Genomic DNA, 17,385 nt, shown 5'->3' with positions numbered 1-17,385 from the left:
GATACACCTGCAAGTGGAAGACAAGTCTCTCTCTCTCTCTCTCTCTCTCTCTCTCTCTCTGATCAGTGTAGTAATGCTGAAATATTGACCCTCTGGCTTGGGTAGGCTCTGGCTGGGAGAGGCGCTCGCTCACTCAATATTCCTTGCCCTAGCCTGTTGGAATGAAATCTCTTCCTTCTGCAGTGAAGCCCCATGTCTGTTAGGTCACCCAGATCTTCCTATTGTGTCACATGTTTCACCTTCTCTAACTCCTTCTGCAGGAGCGAAAGTGCAGAGAGCCCTGATGCAGCCCCGTCAGGAGCCCCCCCTTCAGAACAACCAGCTGTCATCCCAACTCAGGGTGACCTCCTTGGTGATCTCCTGAACCTTGACCTGGGCCCCCCAGTGAGCGGACCTCCTGTTGCTACATCCTCTGTGCAGATGGGGGCTGTGGATCTTCTTGGAGGTGGCTTGGACAGCTTGGTAGGTCATGGGTTTGCATGCCTGATTGCTAATGGACAGTGCATTGGTTGTGAATCAAGGTATGTCCCTCGCTGACAGCTGTGCTCATCTGTTGTCTGACTGTGTTAATAACCTAGACCACTATGGAGCATCTTGCTAATGATACACTAGGCTTCCATCATCACCTTAATGATGAATCCAGGTCCATGTAGTGCGTACCTCCCATTCCAGTTGTATGTTCTCTAGTCTAGGTTCTTCCCATCCTGAGACTGGGATTTGTACTGAGAGCACACCCAGCTTAATGGGAAGCAGTGCACACAGCATGATCTGGCTTCTAAACTGGCACACTTTCCCAGCTAGGCTGGAAATACCTGACCTGGGCAGTCAGTGTGTTGGCAGGGCACCCAGCACAAGAGGACTGGGAGTTGTTGGAGAGCCAGGCTGATGTCAAAATGGAATGCTGGCTTGGCATGAAAGGTGGTTGGATTCCAAAGCTTCCTCTGAGTTATAGGCCTGTTACTGGTCTGGTGTAAGGGTTGCTCACCTCTTTGTTCTGTCACTAGCAAGCAGGTGCCATGGTAGTCCCTCCCTGATGTGGGAGGAAGGTCCCAGAAGGTCTGTAGTAGCACATTTGTGAGCTGAAAAATCAGTAGCCAGAGAAATAACTAGTGTTCTGCTAGGGACCTGTTTAAAGGGGTGTAGATCTGGCCCAAGTAACAAGTCAAGTTTGCTCAGTTTCCTGGGTTGGTGTCAGCAAAGTAGGGTATCAGTGTAAACAAACCAGAGGAGGGTTCTGCGCAGAGGTACTCTAAGCTGGCAGAAACCTGTGGTGTCATCCAAGATGCAAGTTCCAAAGCTAAAAAGCACCAGCCAACACAGCACCTTCCTGGCTCTGTTCGTGTCCTGGGCTAGGGTCTCTCTGGAGACCTGTTGACTCCAGTGTTTCAGTCGCCCCCTGAATACTTATGCCAGTCTGTACTGAGTAGCAGTGAAGTTGGACTAATTTCTGTTCCCTCCCTCCCCTTCTCTTGTCTCCCTGTTTGTCTCTCTTCTTTCCTGGCTTGTGTCTCTGTGCATGTGGGTGGCTCTTCTCTTCACCTTGCCTGCTTCTGCTTGGAGATGGGGGACGAGTCTGAAGGGGTATGGATCAGCCCTTTTTACTAGCTCTTTGGAATATACCTAGTCAACCTCCCATGTGCTCCCCTCACCAATCCCTGCTCCCTCTCACAGTAGCATAGAAGGAACAGTTGGAGTTTGAGCTACTAAATGCCTGGAGTGGGGTGTGAAGAAAGGCCATCAGTTAGCTTAGTTCAAGGCCATCAGACCCATCTTTCATATAGTGCCGTCCCACTCAAATTATAGCCAACTACCTTAGACCCTTTGGGGCTCCCACTGGGAACCTGCTCCAGCACCCAGTACCCCACCTCCAAGGCAGCAGAGAAGAGAGAAACTTTGTTCTGTAAGAGTGTCTATGAGCTGCCCGTCTCTTCTGAACTATCGGTCTCTCTGGCTGTCTCTGTCCGTGTCTCTGCTCTTGGTTGGTGTGTGTGATGCTTAGCTTGTTAGATGTTGGCAAAAAGAGCAGATTTGAAGCAGACAATGAAATAACAAATGTGTCCTGGTGACTCTAAGCTACAGGGCCTGCTAAGCAGTCTTGGAACAGTTCCTGACCCCACTTTTCATCCAGTGCTTTTTAAAGATCCCCCCCTATCTGGCCTGCTCTTTATTCGCCTGCCACTGCTCTCAGTGATGTTCCTGTTTCTTGTCTCTTTACAGCTGAGAAGCGATGTAGGAGGCAGTCCTGCAGTGAGTGTGCATCTTCCATGTTTACCAGTCTGTCACATTTTGCACCTTCCTTTTTGTTCTCTCGTTTCTTTCATGGCGCCCAGAGTAACTGGCTTCCTTGTTTCATACAGATGGGTGGCACCGGCTTTACAGCTCCCAGCGCAGTGATGCCTGCAAACCTCGGGCCACCCCCCAGTGGTGGCTTGGGAGACCTCTTTGATCTGGCCGGTGGAGTGGGCACACTGTCAGGATCCCACGTAGCACCCAAAACAGTGAGTGGCACTGCCTGTCCTGACCTCCCACCCAGGGCTTTGGCTCTATTTATCTGGGCTGTAACATTGCCAGGTTGTATAGACTGCTGCTATTTAAAGATCAGCATAGAGTGGAGATCCACGGGCAAGTCTTAAGCTGCCCCAAGCTGGTAGAACTTGAGAATGCCCCAGGAATGAGATGAAGCGTAAATCCTCAGGTGAAATTGTGGAGGGTCATGTCCAGCAGGCTGTACCAACACATGGAGGATGTTCAAGGGTGACATATACATTAATGTGTCCTAGATATCCTGTCTGTGTCCAGGTGGGTAAGTCTATAAACAGGGCTCCTCCCCATCCTAGAACAGCTGGTGGTGGGACAGTCTGGAGACCCCCTCCTTTGAGGGGGGGCTGCCACTTGTTAGGCCTCAGAGTGATGGAGAGAATGAGGGTTGATCCAGAGGATCCTGCGTCCGTAGGAACCTGAGCCTATCTGTGCATAGAGGCAGCACTAGTGACCTTGCCAGTGTTCTCGCCTGCAGTCCCTTGCAGGTATTCACACCCTGACCCACATTAATGACTCCTTCCAAGAGCCAGTCAGTGTACTGGGAAGATGTGACAAAAAGGGCCTGGGTCTCCATGGGCTAGAAAGTGCCTGTTCCTTGGCAGTGAGGTTACATGCATGTCTGGTATGTTCCTTGCCTTTGTGAGCTGGAGGAGAGCCAGCGAAGCTTGATTTTAAATCCTTAACTTCCTACCTGTAGCAGTAAAATGTTAGACTTGCAGGTGAACTGTCTGACTCTGTGCTGTCCTGACAGGTCAGGAGCTCCTGCTGTTGAGACCTGGACTCTTAAGTCCAGTTTAGCTCCTCTGTGATAGGCAGTTCACCTTGTGTTTCAGATCAGATCAAAATAATTTTCTTCTGTCTTCACATATTGTAGGTTTGGCTCCCAGCCATGAAGGCCAAGGGCCTGGAGATTTCTGGCACATTCAGCCGCCAGGTGGGCGCCATCTCCATGGATCTCTTACTAACAAACAAGGCCTTGCAGGTCATGTCTGACTTTGCCATCCAGTTCAACCGTAACAGGTAAAACACCTGCTGGCCTGCTAGTGCAGCACACTATGCATCCAGTGATCCCAGGAGTCTGCTCAGGCTGGGGAGGGATGCCCTCTTTGGCAGGGTGGGATATGGTTGGAAGCAAGAGGTGAGCTGTCTGCAGAGCTCCTGTTGGTCCATTGATATGGGAGTACAGTTGATTGAACTTGGCAGTGGCAAAACCTGTAAGCCCCCGGCCTGGAAGGTGGGTCTGTTGCTAGTTCTGGAAGATCAGTGTTGCTGTACCAATCAATGCTCATGAGATCTAAGCTCAGAAAAGACCTTAGGATGGGAACAGCTTTGGCAAGAGAAGTGCTGGTGTGTGCCCTGGGTGCTGTCGGGGCGGAAGGGGCCGTGTGCACTGCACACGGCATATCTCCTGCTGGCCAGTACCTTTAACTTTACAGCCTGTTCTGTTTGGGGTAGCAGGCAATGGGGGATGTGCAAAGGGCAGTGGGCCTGTCTATACAAACATATATAATTCACCACGAGCGGGAATGTAAATCTACCCCATGTTAACATGCTCTACAGTAAATGTCTGTGTGGAGCCTGCTGCTGTCCACTAAAAGCTCCATTGTTCACTTTGGTGTATGCTCCCATTTCAAAGTGGAGTCGGTCTGTAGTGAGCTCCGATCTAGTCCGCTTTGAAGTGGGAGCAGATCAAAGCAAAAAGTGGGACTTTTTAGTGTGCTGCAACAGGGTCCATGTGGACTGTCAAGGTTCCTTCCCTGCTCTGAACTCCAAGGTACAGATGTCGGGACCTGCATGAGAACCTCTAAGCTTAATTACCAGCTTAGATCTGGTGTTACTGCCACCACACAAATCCTTTAAGAGAGATTTGAGAAACTCTGTCTACCTTCCCCCCAGACTGTCTCCCTCCCAGTAGCCTTGAGACTTCTCCACCAAGTTCCTGGTGAACACAGATCCAAACCCCTGGATCTTAAAACAAGAAGAAATTACCATTCCCCCTCCTTTCCTCCCACCAATTCCTGGTGAGTGCAGATCCAACCCCCTTGGATCTTAAACAAGGAAAAACCAATCAGATTCTTAAAGAAGGCTTTTAATTAAAGAAAGAGAGGTAAAAATCATCTCTGTAAAATCAGGATGGAAGATAATTTTACAGGGTAATCAGATTCATAGAGCCAAGAGGAACCCTCTCTAGCTTTAGGTTCAGAGTTACAGCAAACAGAGGTAAATCCTCTTAGCAAAAAGGCATATTTACAAGTTGAGAAAACAAAGATAAACCTAGCACACCTTGCCTGGCTGTTACTTACAAGTTTGAAATATGAGAGACTGGTTCAGAAAGATTTGGAGAGCCTGGATTGATGTCTGGTCCCTCTTTGTCCCAAGAGCGAACAACCCCAAAACAAAGAGCACACAAACACAAGCCTTCCTCCCACCAAGATCTGAAAGTATCTTGTCCCCTTATTGGTCCTTTGGGTCAGGTGTCAGCCAGGTTACCTGAGCTTCTTAACCCTTTACAGGTAAAAGGATTTTGGTGTCTCCTGCCAGGAGAGATTTTATAGTATTGTACACAGGAGCGCTGTTCCCTTCCCTTTATAGTTATGACATGGACGCTTAGAGCACAGTAGGTTCGTACAAAGTAGATCTACGCCCCAGCTTGTTGCAAATGGAGTATTTCTATAGTCAGGCCCTAAAGGAAAAGCAGTGACCACGTGTCCACCAACTTCTGGGAAGCAGAGCCTGCATTTTTCCTTTAGTTATTCTAGGGCCGTCACTGCTCCTCTTGCATTACAGCCTGGGGGAGTCCAGCCATCTAGGGAAGCTAAACCTCAGAGTCATCCTGGTGCTCAGCAGAGGTTCAGGCTGGACAAGCACTAGAAGTGGCTGTGGAGCCAGAGGGCAGGAGTGACCACGTAAAGCCTGGGTAGATAGCACATCCTGTAGTCCCATCAAGGTAGAAACAGCCTCATGTGATGATCCTTCTCTCCCTGAGTGCCCATGGTGATGAGTAAACCTGAGCCTCTAAGAAGTTGACTGAAGAGGCTGGCCCTCAGTTGAGAATAGAGATTGAACGACAGACACACACATCCCCGTTGCTGGTAATGGGTCCTCCTCATTAGCCGTGTGTCTTCTGCTAAGCTGAATAACGCTCCCTCTGAGTCCAAAGGAGCGAAAGGCGCTCCAGCTCCGGCTCACGGTGCGTCTGAGGGCTCTGGAGTTGTCCCTACTAGTAGGAGGTTGCCTAGAAATAAAGATGCAGGGTCTCGGGTTTGGATACCTGCCAGTGCCCCATACCCACCATGGTTGAGATGTAACGGGTTTGAATCAACAACCTGTGATGGTCAGACATGCCGTGCTCTGCTTTGACTGTGGATGATCTTGTGTGTGACTGTTGAACGTGCTGCTCCATAGTTTGGGCAGAGGATTTGAATGGAGTATGTGTGAGAGGTAATGATGCTGCGTGAGTGCCCAGCGTAGGCAGAGAGAGAGGAAGGAAGGAGTTGCAGAGAGTGAGCAGACAGGCTATCGGTGTGGTTTAGTGTCCCTGAGCACATCACAGGCTGGAATTGCGCAGGCCAATCTGCTATGCTGCCAGATCAACAAGGTGGAAATACTTACAAGCTGGTGTGTGCGCCAACCAGGGAAGGAGATTTGACATGTGCTGCCATTAGCATCCTCCCACCACCTGGCAGGAAACTTACAACAAGCAACATAAATCCTAGCAGCCGCCTTTCTCCTTCCACTAACTCACTCTCTTTGGGGTGTCCCCACAGCTTCGGCTTGGCGCCAGCTGCTCCTCTTCAGATCCATGCCCCTCTTGCTCCTAACCAGACTGTGGAGATCTCCCTCCCTCTGAACACAGTAGGCTCTGTCATGAAGATGGATCCTCTCAACAACCTCCAGGTGAGGCTGTGTCAGGGAGGCAACTGAAAGCAGCAGGGATGTGCTGGTGGCCTTCGCTCCCAAATGCACACAAGCATCATTAGTGGTCCAGTCTGAATGGCACAGTTGGGATGGGATGGGCAAGGAGAGTCAGAGCGGAGAATCTGAAACTCGTACCAGCAGCCATGCATGTAGGGACTGGCCAGTCCTCTGAAGGAGCTGGACTCTATAGATGAAGTTTAGTTGGGGGAGCAGGAAGGGAAGCTGTGATGAAATGGGTAATGGCAGAATATTGAGAGAGGTTGTGGAGAGATGCAATATTTCCCTGCTGCCTTCTCTCTTTCTCCAGGAAAAGGGAAACCTCGTTCTGGTCCAGTGTCAAGGTCTGACGCAGACCGGTTTCTCTGCTTACAGAACAGGGAGCATATGGCTAGGCCAAGAGATGCAACTGAATACACTCTCCCAGCTTCACAAAGTGCTAGCAATCAGTACCCAGGCTTGGCCTGAGGAAGGAGACAACTGATCTTTCTGGGCCCGCTACTGAATGGGAATGGGGTCTAAGAGGAGGATAATTACAGTAGAGTGTAAGATTGTAGGTTTGGGACTGGCTGCTGTTTTCCAGTTTTATTACAGTTCTGCTCTTCAGTCAAATAATGCTGGCAGTGCTCAGCCACTGTGAGCAACCAACCATGTGACCAGTTTAACTCTTTGCCTAGGAGATAAAAGGCTGGGATTAGAACTCAGGAGTTCTTGGTTCCCAGCTCTGTGCTGATTCCACTAGACCCTGTGTCTTGCATCAAATACATCTGTGTCTGTCATGTCAGGTTTCACCTGTGAACTGCCTTCCTGGGCTAGGTCAGGAAGAGAAGCTAACACCCTCTGTCCCCTTGATACCAGGTTGCAGTGAAGAACAACATTGATGTGTTCTACTTCAGCACCTTGTACCCCCTGCACATCCTCTTTGTGGAAGATGGGAAGATGGGTGAGTTGATGGGATTCTCTATCCTGGACTTGAGGGAGAGGGTAACGAGACAGGGTGTGGTGTGGGTGGGTGAGTAAACGGAAGAGGGAAGGTAGTGAGAGATCTCCTGTAGGCAGTACAGAAATGTTGCCTGTATAGATGCAATTCCACTGCTGATCCTTAGCTGATGCCGTGTCCTGTTCAGGTGGAATCCTCAGTGTGGTATTTCTAGCCTTGGAGTTCATGACTCTTTGGACTCATTTTAAGAGAAATTAAGAGAATGAATCTGGGAGTGTCACTCCGCAGGGCTGAGCTCTAATGAGCAGGGCAGGAGGCGTCAAAGCCGAGTTAACCTCTGCCTCAGTAAGCCTGGAGTTAGGGCTGAATTGCCCCTTACCAAGCTGTTGGTCCTCGCTGCTTTTCTCTTCCACAGCAGGGCTTGGGAAAGGACTGGAGACTGTTACTGAGCATAAGTAGAGCCAAGCCTCACTTTCATCTGATTTCTGACCCTTCTAGGAGTCCCCTAGAATGTTGTGTGTGTGTGTGTGTGTGTGTATATGTATGTGAGAGAGAGAAATATACATGTGTGCATGCGCATGCATACCTGTCTACACAGGACACTACAACCATGCTGAAAAATTAAGCAAGGATATAGCAGAACAGTGCTAACTAAATTCAGCCATGTTCCAGTACAGTTCTGCCCTCATTGTTCAAAGCCTGGATTGTACAGGCATATTTTTCTTGTATCCATTACTGTTTTCTTCTTCTACTGAAATACTTTAAACAGGGTTAACCTATGCTTTGGCAGTTAAAACTTAAACTGAATTAAAGCCACTTTAATCTGAATGAGTGTCCGCACAGTGGTTTAACACAGTTTAGCTAATCCACTTTCAGTTCACACCTTCAGTTAATCTGGATTAATTTTCCAAGTGTCCCCATGTAGACAAGCCCTAAGGGAATAAAGTAGTGATGCTGACCACCTCCCATAGATTGCTGGAGGCTACTCCCTGTGGGTGTCTGTGGAAAGGAGAGGAGTCCTTCCTTAAGGGGCTTGCGCAGAGTTGTTTGTCTGGAGCTGATGTGCAAGTGAGGTGGCTGATCCCACAGATTTCACACTGTGTACCTACTTCTCTCCTCCTCCAGAGCGGCAGATGTTCCTGGCCACCTGGAAGGACATTCCAAATGAGAATGAAGCCCAGTTCCAGATCAAAGATTGTCCTCTCAGTGCAGGTAAGTTCCAGTAGTTCAGCTCCTTCAAAACGGGGCCTTAGTGTTGAGTTGGTTTGGGCTGTACCTAGTGTCCGCAGGCTGTGGAAACCTGTTGGTTGGAATAATCCACATCTATAGAGCCAAAAGCAATACTTTATCAAAGGCAGCACCAATTGCTCCCCCCTCTCTGGCTCTGATTTCCTGTGGAGTGACAGCAGGTATTGCCAAGCAGAGACAGCTTGACTTGATTAAGAGTCAGCAGAGTAGATCACTGCTTTGTAATGCACCCATGGAGCCCTGTCAAACCAGGGAGCTCGCTGAATGCTCCAGTGCTGCCCCCTCCTGCAGAGAGGTGATGGGCAAACAGGTCCCTCCCTGCTGCGTGGTGAGGTTCTCTTTCTGCAGCGATCCATTAGCGCCTGAATTTCCTGCCCCTTGCCAAAGCAGAGACTGTTAATTGTGCCATAGTGTGTCTGACAATTCTGGATCAGATAAACTCCTGCTGTGTAATCAGAGAGCAGGTCTCATTTCATTTCCTCCCACACCTCCATATCCTTATGTGTCCAAGCAGCTGGGGCTGCCTTAACTGGATGGGATTGTTAGTTCTTGTTTTCTGCCTGGGGTCAGATGTCCATTCTGAGACAGCAGGAATCAAGAGGGTGAAAAACCAATGCAGACCAAATCCCTTTGTCCCTGCTGCTTGGTCCAGTGCAGCACAATGTATTGACCTTTACGAAGTGAAAGGTAGAGGAGACTGAGTGGCTGAGAGACTTAGTAACAAGATACAGAGCATTTCACCTCTGAGCTGTTTATCGTACTCCATCTCGGGATAGAAGTGAGCAAATGCTACTGCCGCTCAGTGCTGGTTGCCTGAAATGAGCTGCCCTTGCATTCACCTAGAGACTTGTGCCTCTGTCCCAAAAGCCACAAACACCAGGTGGTATTTAAATGGAGCCCTTCTCAGGGTGCTAGGAAATAGTGACTTGATCCTGTCTGTGAGAGGCCCAGCTAAGCTCAGCCCAGCTCCTCCCTTTAAGAGTCACTATATGGCATAAGGATGCTGACTTCAAGGCTTGCTCATCCTTAGCAGGAGTCTGATAAGGAAACTGCTGGTGAATTCTAAGCCTCTTCCACCGTAAGTCTGCAGTGAATGATACAGAGAATATGCTTATGTATGTAGTAGTGCTGTGGATTTGCTTGGACAGCATACTTGTCTATGAGTCACTCGTGGGGGAAGGTTGGCGTACAAGTCGGGAGCAGAGTAGCTGTTCTTGCAGCTTAGTGCCATGTGCTAAGAGAAGCAGAACCCTGAATTTGGGTTTTGGCAGGTAAACAAAAGGAACTGATGGTCAGACTTGGCTTTAAATTCAAAGACTTCACACACTCTTACTGATCTGGGATCTCAATCCTCTTTTAAGCAAGGTGTGCATGTTCCAGGCCTTCTAACCAGAAACAGCTGGTTCCTGAGCACACTGCATGGTGACATCCAGCTGACGTGGTATTTCCAGTGCTCCTGTCCATAGCAACTCATCTGCATCTGTCTATCCATACAGATGCTGTTAGCAGCAAGCTTCAAGGCAGCAACATCTTCACCGTAGCCAAGAGGAACGTAGAGGGACAAGACATGCTGTACCAGTCTCTCAAACTGACCAATGGGATCTGGGTCCTGGCAGAGCTACGAATCCAACCCGGCAGTCCCAGTTTCACGGTAAGACCAGCTCCTCCCTCCTGTTCCAAATAGGCTAGCACATAGGGTTGCCATCGTATTTCAGAAATACGGGACTGTTCTCTTAGCACTCCCGCCCCACCTCACACTAAGCAGGAGTTGCCTCCATTGGCCAGGGTTACAGCACTCAGCAGCTCCCCATCTTGTTGGACAGAGGTGAAGAAATAAGGGACGTCCCTTGTAATTAGGGACTGTTGGCAGCCCTACTAGTACTCCTCAAGACACTAGGCTTGTTCCCTGCCTCCTCTGCTTGGAAATCTGAAGCAGGGCCAACTTTCTCTTTCAGTAAACAGCAGCCTTGTGTTAGTGTGTGAGAACAGGGGGTGTCACTGGCCAGTCTGTCTTGTTGTTAAGCTGGGTGATCTGCATAATGGTGATGGGGCAGTGGCACTTCCTGAGAAGCAAGGGGTTAACCTGAGCTCAGCTTTCCCTGGCTCCTTGGAATGGGCTGTGACCTGGCTGGTGGGAGAATGTCTTTAGGAAGACAAGACTCCTAACTGGGCCCATAGGACTGGAGTGAGCTGCAGGCTTGGAAGTTTTTCTGTTTCCCTTTTTACTGTGTTAACTCTGATTTCTGGCTATAAGAATATCCCTGGGGCGGGGGCAGGACCCTTCACCGACTGCACCAGCTGAGTTGTTCGAGTTGTTGTGACACAGGATAAACACTGCATTACATTAAGACAACTCAAATCATTTTTACTGTGTTAGTTACTAACACAAGTAAGGAAAATGCTTGTTTTCATAGCATTCCTTTAAATTCAGACTAAGCTTCCTTTAAAAAAAAAAAAAAAAAATTTCCCTTGAGCATGTATCCTGGACCACAGAGAGAGCCAGACAACAGCAGCTGCAAAGAATAAACCCAAACACAGATGATTGCAATTAGCCCTGCACTTACCTTGTCTGAGACATGAGTGCTCAGTCATCAGAATGTGGTGAGCTGTTCCAGCCAGCCCCAGCTGAAACTGGCTGTAGAAGTTCCCCTGGCAGTTTTTTTGTTCTGTTGTGTTCTGATTAGCTCTCTGTTGCATCTGGGTTCACATTTCTCTGTCTGTTTTGTTGCTGCATGCCCACCGCTGGCCTGCCCTGATGTTGCAGGATTTGGAGGTTAGCAGACTTTTTCCCCCCCTTTTTTGCTGTATACAGCTGCCCTCATCATTTCACCACTGATATTACCTCCCCCTGTCCGCCTCATTTCATTTCTTTCCCTCATGCTATTGCTGCCTCCAGCACACCCTGAGTAGCATGGGGCTGCTGATGCATGGTAGATCCAACCACAGAAGGTTTGGGACAGGGGCTGGTGGGAAACAAGAACCACAGCTCTGAAAACATAACATGTCACACACACTCACTCACAAGTGACTAGCCAGATGCAGGTCCCTTTCTGACTACTCAGGTTAAGTGCCAAGCACCCATCCTCTGGACATCAGGCCCATCTTATGGTGTCTCCATACACCCACCCCAAAATGGAGGTACCCAAAATCACTAGTGACTTCTGAAAAACCTTGTCCTAGTGACTGCACCCTGTGTCTAGCCCCCAAGTGGACCTTGCCTGTTGTGTTCTAGATTTCTTCTTTCCCGTTTTATTTCTGGGTTTAGGAACTAATTGAGCTCAAACCAAAGAGAATTGTGTAAATTTTAATCTTATCTTTTTAACTAACTTCAAGGCATTAGTTTCAATTAAAGATGAGACACAACACTTCTTGCCCAGGTGAATAATGTATTAAGAGACAACAGTTCAAAGCCCCGAACAGGCAGAGGTAGGGAGTGTGCGTGCATGCGCGAGTGACTGTCTCTAGCTCATTTGTGCTCCTACACCTTTTGTGCCTATAGGTCACATGCATATGGCTTGCAGGCAGCTCTGCCTCTCAACCGGCCCTGGGGAATGAAGCTGGGTGAGGGAATGGATGGACGGGACCCAAATCGGGAAGGGAAGCAAGTGGGTGACATTAAAAACTGCGAGGATCAATTTCTTTAGCCTAAATAACTGTCTGTAACCTTAGTCTCATGACTCAATATCTCTGAGGTCAGTTTTATAACAACGAGGGGAGACGTTGGTTGGTCTGTGTGGGATGGAGGTGAAGTTTGGCCTTTGGAAGCCAAGGCCTGGTTGAGTGGCAGGGCATCGGAGGTTTGGCTTTGCTGCATGTCCATGGCACCGAAAGCTTTTGAGGCTTTCTTCGAAGGCTTTGGATGGCCATTCCACTAGGTCTTTAGCATGCTTCTCTTCACCCACCCAAAAACCTTTCGCTAGAGGTTCCAATACAGTGCCCCAGTTACTAACGGCTGGTGAGTTGAAGGTGAGTGCCTCCCTTGCAGTGCTGAGTAAGGTGCCAATGAGTTGTTTTTCCCTCTTTCCGTGCAGCTGTCTCTGAAGTGCCGAGCGCCAGAAGTATCCCACTATGTTTACCAAGCATATGAAACCATTCTGAAGAACTGAGGCACCCACCTCATCCTCCTCTCTCTCCTCCCGCGTCCCAAATGAGGAAATGGATACCAGAACCTGCGTGCATGTTTCCTCTTGACCTTGGAAGGAACAAATGCAAGATCAAGATAGTTTGGAAACTTCAAACTGGCGCCCTCCTGATGCTGAAAATGGTGTGAGCGGCAGTGCCTCGCAATCCATCTTCAGCTCTCTGGGGATGGGGTGGAAGGAGAGCGGGGCAGGGGGAGGGATCTTGTTGCAATTCAATGCATCAGTGTAGAATTCTTTCATGTGAAGTAATGCAGTGTCCTTTTTGCTGACGTTGCCCCCTTAAGAGCCCTGTTTTTTTTGCCCTTGTGCTCTTACTGAAATTAAGAGCATGCATGAGAATCTGGGTGGAAAGGCAGTGCCCATTACATCTCATTACTATCTTCAAATCCATTTCCCCCGACCTTCCCAGCCAAATAAATGAATCAACACTTCGATGTTTAAATACGGCTTGTGCTGCATCGCCAAGCCCAGCCCTAGGAAGACAGTGGTGATGGGTCTCTTGCATTTGGACGCATGTGTTGTCTGGTGAAAAATTCATCACTAATAACCCCTCTTCTGATGGGATAGCTATGCTGAAGCACCACTTTTTCCTCCTCCTTTCATGGTGACCTGCTACTTGGGGTGGATTTGTTTCCAGTCCTGCTTGGAAAAATCCATAAGCTGCTTTGTGCTTTACATGCCTCTGAGCCTCCCTTATTTCTAGGAGTGCACAATTAAAAGAGACTCTTTGCTGAAGCTTGGCACAAGGTCTCAGCCTACGGGGGGATTGGGGGAATTTTGGGGTTGGGGGAGGTGTAACAGGAGTTGGAAATAATTTGGGGCTCTTTGCCTCTGCAGATCAAGTTGTTCTGTAACTTGCCGAAAGCTTTCTGTCTGCAGAGTGGACAGCTTCAAAGGCAGCTAGCTAATGATGAATTGATGCCTTGAGTATTTTTTCAAGGTGGCAAATCTCCATTTAGAGCTCTCCTTCCCCCTTTGACATTTAACTGACCAAGGCACTTGCTTTTCTTTGTTCTGCAGATAACAAGCTCCATTCCCCTGCCTCTGCAAGCCCTCAGGTTCTGTAAGGGATAATGCAGTTCCAGACCTGGAACAGATATCTCAGTAGGTATCTCAATAGATTGCATCTGTTCCTTTAAAAGGCTAGTTTGAGTTTACTCCCAAACACTGAGGTTCCCTTAAGTAGAGGGCTTGATCTCTTCCTAGGCTATAGGGGGTTAGCAGGAGTAATCTGTCTTGGAATAGAATAGCCCATTTTCTTGCGCTGCAAACCCTCCATTCAGCATGTATTTCCTCAGTCTGGTTGGGATTGTCAAAGAGCCTAGGGGACTAGGTACCATTGGAAGTCACAGCCTGTACCCACAACTGCTATGAAGAGGGCTGTTACCATCTCTGGGGGACATAATGCACACTCAGAATTAACATAGGGAAGGACAAAGTACTCGTTTAGTATTAGGGCCACAGTGACCCCATAGGAGGTGGCTCTGAAAACTAATAAGGGATGTACCAAATCATATGCCAATATTCATTATAGTCCTCCCATCACCATGGGATGCTGATTCTTGAATTGAGCTTTCCAGGAAGGCGTTTCCTCGTGTATGACTGGTTTGCTGACTGCCTGGAACACATCAGGCTTCTGTTGCTGTCTCTGTGAGGCTCCCCCTCCAGTCTCTGTGCTGTTCCGATTCCTTAACCACAACAGCAGATGTGATCAGCCATCTGCACAAACCCCTCCCCATCACTGTTCTCAGTATAGGTTTTGATGGGTCAAAGGAGTGGGTGGCATCTGCATTTTTTTTGTGCCCTTGGGGCTCATATAACTCTCCTGTGCTCATCAGCTACAGCAATCCCAGCAGAAGTGGGGCGTGGCTGTTTCTCGGCTGAGCATTTAAGGCTTTTCCTATTTGTTGCTGCTGTAGGGGGCAGGGGATACGGCCTTTGGAAATCAGTGACACTAATCTTCTTTCCCCCTCCAGAAATAATAATAAAAGCAATTGACTGCCCTTAAATAGAAGTGTTTGCAAGTTTTCAGATCCCTACAGTAAATATATCTAATATATATAAATATAAATATATATATCTTGTATGTTTACTTGTGTTTTAAAAGAAGTAACACTGAATAAAGGTGACATCTTCCCATCAATCTGCTCTGTGTAGAGGACGGGGTCAGGGAAATAGATGGCTCTGAGTGACAGATGCTCCTTCTATGCTGGTTTCTGCTGCCTGTGGTTGCTTGGTTGCTAAATTACCTTGCTACTTGGACACATTTCTTCTACCTCTGGCATCAGTTTGAGTTTATTGCTGATGTTCAGCCATGTGACCTGCAGGGGAGGAACTGTCCTATTGAGAAACCAGAGCAGGGTTCTGTCCCTTCCACCAGTGGTTTATACAGGTGCATTTCCCCACTGCAGGACCCCAAAAGGGTTGTTTGTTAACTAAGTGGCAGCCAAGGATTCCAGCAGCTGGAGCTTCCTCAGGCTATGTCTACACTACAGCTGGATCGATGCACTGGGGGGTCAATTTAGCAGGTCTAGTGAAGACCCACCAGATCGACCACAGATCGCTCCCCGGTCGCCCCCAGTATTCCACCCTGAACGAGAAGAGTAAGATAAGCCGACGGCAGAGTGTCTCCTGTTGACCTAGCACGGTGTAAGCAGCAAAGAATCCTGTGGCACCTTATAGACTAACAGACGTTTTGTAGCATGAGCTTTCATGGGTGAATACCCACTTCCTCAGATGCATGTAGTGGAAATTTCCAGGGGCAGGTATATATATGCTAGCAAGCAAGCTAGAGATAACGAGATCAGTTCAATCAGGGAGGATGAGGCCCTGTTCTAGCAGTTGAGGTGTGAAAACCAAGAGAGGAGAAACTGGTTCTGTAGTTGGCAAGCCATTCACAGTCTTTGTTCAGTCCTGAGCTGATGGTGTCAAATTTGCAGATGAATTGAAGCTCAGCAGTTTCTCTTTGAAGTCTGGTCCTGAAGTTTTTTTGCTGCAGGATGGCCACCTTAAGGTCTGCTATAGTGTGGCCAGGGAGGTTGAAGTGCTCTCCTACAGGTTTTTGTATATTGCCATTCCTAATGTCTGATTTGTGTCCATTTATCCTTTTCCGTAGAGACTGTCCAGTTTGGCCGATGTACATAGCAGAGGGGCATTGCTGGCATATGATGGCGTATATTACATTGGTGGATGTGCAGGTGAATGAACCGGTGATGGTGTGGCTGATCTGGTTAGGTCCTGTGATGGTGTCGCCGGTGTAGATATGTGTGCAGAGTTGGCATCGAGGTTTGTTGCATGGATTGGTTCCTGAGCTAGAGTTATTATGGTGCGGTGTGCAGTTACTGGTGAGAATATGTTTCAGGTTGGCAGGTTGTCTGTGGGCAAGGACTGGCCTGCCACCCAAGGCCTGTGAAAGTGTGGGATCATTGTCCAGAATGGGTTGTAGATCCTTGATGATGCGTTTCTTTCTTGGGTTTGTCTTGCAGTAGGAGGCTTCTGGGTACACGTCTGGCTCTGTTGATCTGTTTCCTTATTTCCTCGTGCGGGTATTGTAGTTTTGAGAATGCTTGGTGGACATTTTGTAGGTGTTGGTCTCTGTCTGAGGAGTTAGAGCAGATGGAAACAGATCAACAGAGCCAGACGTGTACCCAGAAGCCTCCTACTGCAAGACAAACCCAAGAAAGAAACCCACAGGACTCCACTGGCCATCACATACAGCCCCCAGCTAAAACCCCTCCAACGCAGTAAGTCAACCTAAGCTACATTGTATTGACATAGCTGGAGTAGCATAACTTAGGTCGACTTACTGCAGTAGTGTAGACATAGCCTCAGTGTGGTGTCTGGGCCAGCCCAAGATATTGGCTAGCAGGAGCTATTGAAACTTGATATGCACTTTCCGCTCAGAGCAGAGATCACAGGGGGGTTTGTGTCTGAACCGGCTGAAGACTAGCGGATCACATCACTCCGCACTGGCTGGCCACAGCTGTTGTTGCCCGTATGGCCGTCAGCTCAGGTGGTCATTGGTATCCATACCATCTTCTCTCTCTCTGTCAGCCACTGACCTGAAAATCCAACCCCCTTTCCATTACTGCAGCCTTGGACACCTGCTGCCATTGCTTTTCAGTCTGTCTTTGAACATCCTGCTTGAAAGCCTGTGGAGGAGCATAGACAGCAATAATCCTCACTGACTAGGGCAGGAGCCATGCAACACACCATTCTGAACACAAGAGGAAGCCCAGAACTGGGAGTAGAGGAGAGAGTAAGCTGGGGAAAGCTGTTCTAGTCTCAGCTATGTACTGCGTTTATGCCTGCTCTCAACTCAACTTGAAGTGGAGTCCCATTCCCAGCCTCTGTTGCATCTCCAGGGGAGTAAACGCTTTTATACAGATATGGGCTTTCTGGCCCCAGGTCGTTGGTTTGGAGATAATGGGGGAAGGTCTGGACTGCCATAGTCCTGCCCACTTCATCTCCCTGTCTCCCAGTGCTGTGTGTAGAATATGTAAATGCTAAGGGTAAAATCCAGGTCCCATTGAAATCAATTGGGAGTTTCCCCGCTCCCCTCAGTGGGGTGAGGATTTTACTGTGTGACTACCAAGAGAT

The 17,385-nt window shown here is 48.6% G+C and overlaps 1 protein-coding gene and 1 non-coding gene across 7 annotated transcripts in view; both read left to right on the top strand.

The window, feature by feature from the left end:
• AP1B1 (adaptor related protein complex 1 subunit beta 1) overlaps positions 1–14,929 on the top strand; it is a 73,971-nt gene extending 59,042 nt beyond the window's left edge. For 3 of the 6 annotated variants that reach the window (XM_030582814.1, XM_030582815.1, XM_030582816.1), the window contains 10 exons: positions 261–462; positions 2,218–2,247; positions 2,358–2,498; positions 3,416–3,561; positions 6,309–6,438; positions 7,315–7,399; positions 8,522–8,608; positions 10,141–10,295; positions 11,409–11,417; positions 12,676–14,929. In XM_030582814.1, the coding sequence (XP_030438674.1) occupies positions 261–462; positions 2,218–2,247; positions 2,358–2,498; positions 3,416–3,561; positions 6,309–6,438; positions 7,315–7,399; positions 8,522–8,608; positions 10,141–10,295; positions 11,409–11,417; positions 12,676–12,750 (1,060 nt within the window). In that variant the 3' untranslated portion in view covers positions 12,751–14,929. The remainder of the gene's footprint in view (positions 1–260; positions 463–2,217; positions 2,248–2,357; positions 2,499–3,415; positions 3,562–6,308; positions 6,439–7,314; positions 7,400–8,521; positions 8,609–10,140; positions 10,296–11,408; positions 11,418–12,675) is intronic. The other 3 variants (XM_030582818.1, XM_030582817.1, XM_030582819.1) reach the window with 3 other exon arrangements.
• On the top strand, positions 5,488–5,587 carry LOC115661254. The gene has a single exon (XR_004003060.1). It is a non-coding gene; the product is annotated as a small nucleolar RNA SNORD125 (small nucleolar RNA).
• Positions 14,930–17,385: the final 2,456 nt, after the last annotated feature.

This window comes from Gopherus evgoodei, chromosome 13 (assembly GCF_007399415.2).
Source record: "Gopherus evgoodei ecotype Sinaloan lineage chromosome 13, rGopEvg1_v1.p, whole genome shotgun sequence".
In the NCBI taxonomy this organism is placed as follows: Eukaryota; Metazoa; Chordata; order Testudines; family Testudinidae; genus Gopherus; species Gopherus evgoodei.
Note: the sequence above shows the minus strand (reverse complement) of the source record. Positions and strands in the feature narration are given on the sequence as shown.